Raw genomic sequence first — 8678 nt, 5'->3', positions numbered from 1 at the left:
AGAATTACAAAACAACAAAATCAGGGAAAAGAAAACAAATCCAAATCCATTTCTTTCAATGTAAAATTTTAACATTGTTGCGTATCTTTAGTTGCGTATCTGTGTCTGGTGAATTTGTGGTTTAAAAAAAAAAGAGATGACCTTGTAGTCATTTTGTTTAAATAAATTATTTTCATTTTGGTCCTTAAAATGGCAAAATTTCCACACAACTTTATATTTTGATGTCTGACATTATTTGGTTTGTCAAAATATAAACTTACAGTATGTGAAAATTCAGTTGTTTTAATGACAAATATGAAAATCATTACAAAACAACAATTTTTTTTTTTTTTTTTACCAAAAATTTACCATCCGCACACCTTAAGTTTTATATTGAAAGAAACTGATTTGGATTCTTTTTTTCTTTTTTTTGGCCTGATTTTGCTAYGTTGTTGATATGTTATTTAGATCCTTTTGGTCTTTAAAATATGAAAATTTCCACATAGCTTCAGATTGAAGCTATTAAACATGTTTAAACATGTTTATTGTTTCAATTTTAAACATTAAATGATTGATTTTTTTTCATCAGTTATTACTTGAGACGCCTGTTTACCAAATACTTTTTCACTCTCACTTGAGTAATTTCTTGGACAACTACTTTTTACTTTTACTTCAGTAAAATATGTTGAACTGGTGCCGCTGTTAGGGGAAAMAGCATTTTTAGGTGSCAGGCTTYGCAGGTGGGGCTGAGGTGAAACAAAGAGCCCCGCCTGCTGGACCCGGTCTTATTCACGTCATCGCCCGTGAGTAACTTGTGGTTTCTTCCCTCAACAAGGCGTGGGCCGACGCATTCCGCAGCTCGCCCGACCTGACTGGCGTGGTGTCGGTGTACGAAGACCTGCGGCGGAAGGGACTGGAGTTCCCGGCGGCTCAGCTCGACGGCTACCCGTCGGCTCAGCCTCAGAAGAAGGTGCAAGGCGCCGTTGCTGTGCTTTCYGATCCGCCACCTCTTGTCTTTTGCTCATTTCCTTCTCTCTTGTCTTCTCGCTGCCTCTGCGTGCGGCAGACTTTACCTGRGAACGGGCCTGCTGTCACTGCTCTGTCTGCTGTGCGCCTGTGCTCTAAACCTCCTCTCATCCCYGCTCACACCTCTGAGCTCAGACTGGCCCTGGAGGGAAACGGTGCCTTCACTCCCAGCCAGGTGATTCAGCCAGAAGWCGACAGCTGACTGTCACCGCGCTCTGACATTTTCAGCTTCTCTATCGTCACTTTTCTAAAATAATAGCCCAAGTAATTTTTTTTTACTTCTAAAATTTGGCTAAAAAAAGTTTGCCAAATAAAATTTGGCAACAAAAAAGACATTATTTTAGGAAGGTGACGCTATGGTGGTTTAACAATTGCTTATTATTTCTATTTCTTACTTTGGCTTTTAACCTTCATCCTTCCTTTCACTAAGAGTTGAGTCACTCAACCAGCAGGAGTGTTTGTGGCTGATGACCACTAGTTTTGTGAAGCTCTGACCTTTCAATAAGTTTTAGCTAATTAGCTCATTTCTATTTAGGGGTTTTAAACAAAAACACAGAAAACGTACCTTTTTAAATGGGAAGTATTTTGTGTTTTTCTGCCGTTTTCTATGTTAACTTCAGATGTTATAAAAATGTTATGCGTGTTAAATATGACTTGAAAGAAATTTGACTTCCTAATTTAACGCCTTGAAATTGGGCTTCTGTCTCTTTAAAAACTCCTGCTCCTTCTGAAACTCCACCTTGACAGATCATTATTGAATTACAGTAGGAGCAGAGGCGACGTCACACAGTGCGCATGAGTGAGCAGTCTGTGTTACACAGCTCTGCAGATAAGCACCATTCCTCTGCTGTTTCAAAACAAAGACAACATGATCACACACGTGACATTTTAATCTGCTGTAGGAAATTAGCATGATCAGCACAATTAGCACTAATATTTGTGGATTTACTTTACTTTCATATTAAGATTAGAGATTTCCAAAACTTCCAGCACGTCCTAGTCCAGCGTAATCTACGGTGGACAACSTTTTTGAAAAGGAAAACTTTGAAACGTTCAGCTTCCTGTTCACTCCTGAAATCTCACCCCAAGTTAAAAGCAGCAGCCTCACTTCCTGTTTAGTCACCTCGCTAACACTAGGAAAAAAAACTAACTCTGAGTCTTCTTCCTATAGTTTCTACTTCCACACTGGGAAGTGTGGCTGCAAACTAATGTAGTGCTTAGCTACTGTAGCTTCACTGCTCGGAAAAGAAATTTGTTGTTTTCAACCTTTTAGAGCAGAGATGCACCGATCCGATATTAATATCTGTATCGTCCTGTTATCAAAGCAAACATTTCTAGATTGGGGATTGTGGCAAAGTGGAAGATCAATTCAGTCTAATTTTATGCTTTGTGCTCTGAGTCACGTCAAGCTTTATTATTTATTTTACATCATATTTAGAATTCTAATTACACCTTCTGACCTGCTGGAAACAAAATTTGTCGGTTTATTTTCTTAATATGTTTTACCAGTCTATTGTTTTTCTCAGATCCAGTTTATTTCTTATTAATTTTACATTGGCTGTTCTATTCCTACCTTAACTGGCTGAACAAATCAAAGTTGTGTTATGTTTATACGTTGTATTGCTGCATTCAGTACATATATGTCTGCATTTTAAAAAAAGGAAATATTTTAAGTCATTGTTTCCCTGTGTGGGATCGAAATCGGCCAATATCAAACCTCCGATATCGGCATCGGAAGTGAAAAAAGCGGATCGGTGCGTCCCTCGTTCTCAGCGCACCTCGGCTTGTCGCTGTGCTCTTCGACTCACTCGCCGTGTCGCTGCAGGTGAAGATGCTGAAGACGGAGCTGGGCGTGGTGCGCAGCAACCTGTCCACCATGTCGGAGATGATGAGCCAGCTGGACCCGGTCACGGCGAAGCAGGCAGACATGGAGCTGCTGGAGGTAACAATGGATCCGTCTCGGAGCCGAATGCGCTCCTCGCCGCGTCACTGTGGATTTCCTACCTCTCCTGTCGCTTGACGACGCTGCGGTGCCCTTAACTGATCTAGCGCTTCATGCACTCCGTGCTGCATCCGGCCCTTCAATCCCCCCCCCCAACCCACACATGGTTTGTCTGGTTGTGTCATTAGCAGTTGTACACTGTATGTAAGGAAATGCAAGACAGGATCGTGAAGATCATCCCCAGACTCAGCGAGGACAACCTGATCGAGGAATTACTGGCCACCAATGATGAAATGAACTCTGCCTTCACTCGCTACCACAGGTTACTGCATTATTATTATTATTATTATTATTATTATTATTATTATTATTATTATTATTATTATTATTATTATTATTAAAACGCTTCAATAAGGTTGTTTGATCCCCATTGGTTGTTTTGCTACCTACAGGTTTGAAAGAAGATTAACAAACGGTCAAAGCACAGAGCAGAAGGTAAAGAGCAGCAATACGCTCCTATTGGTGTCGTGTATCAGTTGGATTTTACACTTTTCTTTTGATTCCTTGCAGAGCGACAACTACATGAACCTGTCGGACCTTTATTCACCCGTCAGCCAATCAGGGATGGCCTCAGTTAAAAGCGACAGCTCCCTCAGTCTGTCCAAGCCAGACAGTTTGTACAGTCTGATGGCCAAGCTGAGTGAGTGCYGCATTTCTCACTGCGCCTCTAACGCAGCTCGCTTTCTGTACCTCGCWCATAGCCATAAATGGTACCAAGATGAGTCATAAAGGGATGWAACTGAAATATTGTGTTTTTTTATACATATATTATGGAGTGACGTTCATATTTCGCCTGCAGCACCTGCTAAAAATGTTGCCTGGTGTTTGATGTAGAGAGAATCATCTGGTTGTTTAAGTTTGTGTTACGTTTTTTAATTACACAAATCAATTAAGTACAAGTCAGTACAATTATTTCTTMATTTGAAAATATTGTTTCTCATTGAATTCATGTAACTGTTTAAGTGTGATATGTTGCTTTAATAAACACATAGATTTATGTGTTTTTCTTTAATATAGCGATATATATTTGTTTTACATTTTTAATGCGGCGTTTTTCTGTATAAATATGAAGCATGTTGTTTTTGTACCATTTTCAACTGAATATTTCATTTAAAGATTTTGCCAATAATTCTCTTTACATTGTTGTTCTACCCTTTTTACAACGCTTCCTGTTCTTTTTTTCATATTCAGGTACAAGCGAATCAGACGACATGTTATCGCAGAAAATAAACATCTCAAGTCAACAACTAACAAGGTAAACAAAAAAAATTAATGAATCCATTCTAAAAGCCTAAAATTGGAAACGCACTGAACAGTATTTCTTTTCTAATTTCTCGTTATTTTTTCATCTGCTTACTACTGATTTTAGCTGATTTGAATKTCTCTTATTTATATTGTATATGAGGAGACATCGTTTGAAAACAAAGGCAAAATGACCTCAAAATGAACAGTTTTTATTGTCTTTAGCATCTTACATTAGCAAAATGGGTTGTGTTAGCACGGCTAGTAGCATCAAAACAGCAGTGTTTGTGAGCATAAAGCAGAYGTTCATCTTCTCTCTTAAGATTTTCAAGACGTTCCCAAATCTAGCAGTGAAAATGCCAATTACTTTGCTGTGCATCTTACCAAGATTGAAGATACAGTTGACAAGTTGCGATACCAAGAAACAGTGGTGGGCTAACAGTGGAGGGGGRAAAAAAATCTTTAACACGTTAGCACTTTTGCTGACTTTGAAAACATTTAACCCAATTATCTTGCCCTTAATTACTTTTTCCAGACCATGTTGGTCGTACCGCTTTKGTTTTAGCAGAAGCAGAACTAATTTATTATTAGTGCTATAAGATTAGCACAAGTAACTTTCTTGTTAGCGTGCTAACAGTGGTGGGCACAGGTGTGTTTATYCACTAAAAGCAGAGCAAGTTTTTTATGGTTTTGTRCTTTAATGTTTCTGCTAACTTTGAAAATGTTTAATTAGCCCACTGCTTTAGGGTTTAGCTAGCAGCACCCCCTCTGCATAGAAATAAATCCAAAAACTAAAACTAGGGACAYGTGACATATCTGCATCAACATCTGTATTTGCCAATGGTGTTCATTTTTTAGCATATCARATAAAAAATACTAGGTCAATAAAAATAAACAATATTAATTTCCATCTTGTTGCCGCTTTTGTATGCGTTTCTGGAGGGATGGAGTTAGCTGAAGCAGAGAGGCTTCTGCTAAACACTGGAAGTATAGGGAAATGTATATATACATATGCAGATATCAGTTAAAGCAACAATATTAATATCAAATATCAGATATTAATCATGTAAGTCATTTAGTCATCCTCCRGCAGCTTAGAGATGGAAACTTTATCGATTTGTTCRGCCAGAAGAATCCAAACGTGTCTTAATGCACATAATCACATCTCTACGACCATGTGAGAAAAATTTTGTAAGCACATGATGCAAGTCCATTCAGTTGCCGATAAAAACGAAGCAAATTCGGTAATTCTGCCTGTTTGCGGTAAGTTGCGTTTTCTGCTGAGAACGTTTCAGCCAGTTTGCCTTGTTCTTATGTAAATGACTTTAATGACAGTTAATTAATGTAYAAAACTTATTTTTTCAGTGCTGCGAATGAAATGACAGCGGACRATGAGGCTCGAGTTCAGGACAGCAGTTTACAAAACTCCGGATTGGTAAGAAGAAAAACAACCACSGTGGCATTTGAGATTCCTACAGATTTGAGAGTCACAAGACTGAACTTGTTGTCTGTCATGGGACATTTGAGCACATGTGAACATTAAGGTGCTTAAAATGGTAAAAAGAAAAAAGTCAGGTTAGACTTAAAGTTAGGTTTTAAATGGGATGTTTATGRAGTCTGTGCTATGAACACAGTGGTGAGTTTTGGGGGAATAGCTATGCCTCTCTATGCGTTTCCTTTTCAATGAACTCTCTCTCTCTCTGTGTGTGTGTGTGCGCGCGTGTGTGCGTGTGTGTGTGTGTGCGAAGGATGAGAGTCCAGCCTCGACCCACAGCTCTTCACCAAAGTTAGATTGGATGATTAAAAGGGGAATGGTGGGTCTGAACGCACAGCCAGTGTGCAAACGCTTGCTTTTTGTCCCTGTATTGCCATTCGAATGTGTTGTGGGTGACTTTTGATTCCATTTATGACGATTTTTTTTTATTTATTTCATTTTTTTTTTAGGTCAGTCTCAATGGTCTGCATGTTGGTGTTTGAGCACAACCACATTGTTTGGGACGTGTCGACATTTTTTCCTCACTTCTTGAGTTTTTCTCTGTTCCTCGCTTCGTTTGGCGATGCAGTTTGAGTCTTCTGTCCTTTTCGCTTTTGATTTGTGCTCGGTGGTTTGGTGGCATGATGATTCTGCTGTATCACTTCCGGCTCCGCTCACCCTTTGCTCTACTTTTCCTCCTTAGATTCCCATCAACCAGTCCAATGTCATGGACGACGTCGAGAAATGGCTAGAGCTGGAAGACGAGGTCAGCGACCAGATCTTATGGAGCTGATTAGTTTATGTTYCGACTGACGTGTTACACCTATTTTACTTTAGTTTAAATATTAARCAAACACGGTCTTCTCTAAAAATTCTACATTTATAAAACTGCAGACACTGTTGAGTCAAGCCGAATTTTGGAGAAACTTTTATTTGGTTTTTCTGAGAAAGATTTTTCGGCCATGTTAGGAATCTATTTCGTTTCGCTCAGTTCTGTATAATAACATACGCAATTAGAAAACAGCAGGATATTGTACTTGCTGGTTTTAGTTTGGTTTTACTTACTTGGTTTTAGTTTGAGCACATTTCTTCAGGGTGAGGGAATAACAAACCCATGTTAGGATTTAATTTATTTTTAACAAAATCACCATTTGCACAATTGGTGGTTACTCATAACAATTACTCTGGTGTAAATACAGCTGGAGCTTTTTACATTAAATTTCCTGGAAATTAAAGTGTTTAGGAACTTCAGTTTAATAACCCATGACTTCTGTTTTTCTGCTGTGCCACTACCCAGGTGATGATGATTTGTCATCWTCAYCTGGATGATGACCCAGATTTTATTTAATTTTCTCACCAATCTAACTCTCCAAGTTGGTTTGATATGAAGCAAACGATGAATATTCTCCAMARCCTCTGGCAACTAAAACATATGGCCAAACCAATTATATTTTAATGAGAGATCATTTTCGCCCCCCAAACTAAATAAATATGCTCAAATTAAAGGAGCAGTCTTCTGTATTTTCCAGGCACATAATGGTATTTTATAACACGATCAAGWGTCTATGTTACCTTCAGTCGTTATGAACATGCTGCGCAGATATCAAACTTGACTCAGAATAAATTTGACTTCACAATCTGACCATTTGAAATTGGGCCACTGTCTCTTTAAGAAGCTTCTGCTCTTTCTGACACTACTAATAWCAGTATAATGTGATATAAAGGTCAATTTTATATAACAYGCCCCTTTAAAGGTTGGAATTTTTTTCACTTTCATTGTATAGTAATGATGCTGCGATAAAAAAAAGGATTTGTTTGGAATCATTTTGCCAGCACTTTGACAAAACACAACAAAAATGTAGGTGAATGAAAATGTTTACTGTGTGTGTGTGTGTGTGTGTGTGTGTGTGTGTGTGTGTGTGTGTGTGTGTGTGTGTGTGTGTGTGTGTGTGTGTGTTTTTTCTGCAATGCAGTACGACGACTATGAAGACTCAGAGGGTGTGACCAGTGAAGGTGAGGATTAAAACATTTAATTCCTACTGGATGACTCACTGATTCTAACTTGCATTTTATTCGGCTGCCATGGTTACCAGTGGAACTGTTACACAGAAAAAAGAATTYTCTGATACTAATGTATAAAACTGTTATTTTTAAAGCAGTGGGCACAGTCTGGTTTGTTATCTGATTGATAGAAATACTGAATGTGCCTGGTCACAATAACAAACGTTGTTGGACGATAAACTCTCCCGGAAGTTATCGCGATAAACGATAATATTGTTTTGGACAATTTTACAGTAATATAATGGTACTAATGGCATAACACATTCTCAAAGATTTATAATTTTAAAATTCTACTGAACATTTAACACAGGAACAGGAAAATAAATAAACAAAACAACAGAAACTACTAATAAAATAAATGATGATGTCTCTGTAAACAAAATTGTCTTTCAAAAAAGGTCCAGTTGAGACCAAAGCACCAGACTGAAGACTTTGTCTAACAGTTTGTGGTAGAAAGAGAGAAAGAAAAGAGAAAAACAATAAATCATGCAAGTGGAAATTATCGATATTGTTTTAATTCATCATACAATTAATTTATTTCGACAGGCCTGGCACTAACGGTTCATTCATTCTGTTTCATGGATTTCACCAGCAGATGGCGCTGCTTTCTAGCAGGATTCAGAATTATTAATATCCAGTCAGGACGTGCCTTCTCTATATTTCATGTGTTCTTTTTTTATTTTCCTCTCCAGTTAACCTAGAGCTGTCAGCCATGACTCAAACTCATGAATCGTGCTTTTTTTTTTGGCTCTCGGCAGAGTTCGACAGGTTTCTGGCAGAAAGAGCAAAAGCGGCGGAGCGCCTGCCGTCCCTGCGAGGCTCCTCACAGGACGCCAGCTACTCCGAGTCCTAAAGCCATGCGGCGCCACCAGCCGGTGCGTCCCGACTTATGAT

General features: G+C 38.6%; 1 protein-coding gene across 1 annotated transcript; it reads left to right on the top strand.

Annotated features, from left to right (window-relative positions):
* Positions 1-790: 790 nt before the first annotated feature.
* On the top strand, positions 791-8672 carry tom1 (target of myb1 membrane trafficking protein; the record flags this gene model as incomplete). The annotated part of the gene is made up of 12 exons (XM_017306101.1): positions 791-949; positions 1046-1180; positions 2831-2947; positions 3136-3269; positions 3400-3442; positions 3518-3647; positions 4199-4262; positions 5615-5684; positions 5998-6063; positions 6427-6489; positions 7697-7736; positions 8543-8672. Coding segments are annotated over 12 exons (1116 nt in total), but the record flags the coding sequence as incomplete, so codon positions are not given.
* Positions 8673-8678: the final 6 nt, after the last annotated feature.

Source organism: Poecilia reticulata, linkage group LG8, assembly GCF_000633615.1.
Source record: "Poecilia reticulata strain Guanapo linkage group LG8, Guppy_female_1.0+MT, whole genome shotgun sequence".
NCBI lineage: Eukaryota > Metazoa > Chordata > Actinopteri > Cyprinodontiformes > Poeciliidae > Poecilia > Poecilia reticulata.
The sequence above is the reverse complement of the archived record's forward strand: the minus strand, read 5'-3'. Positions and strand labels throughout refer to the sequence as shown.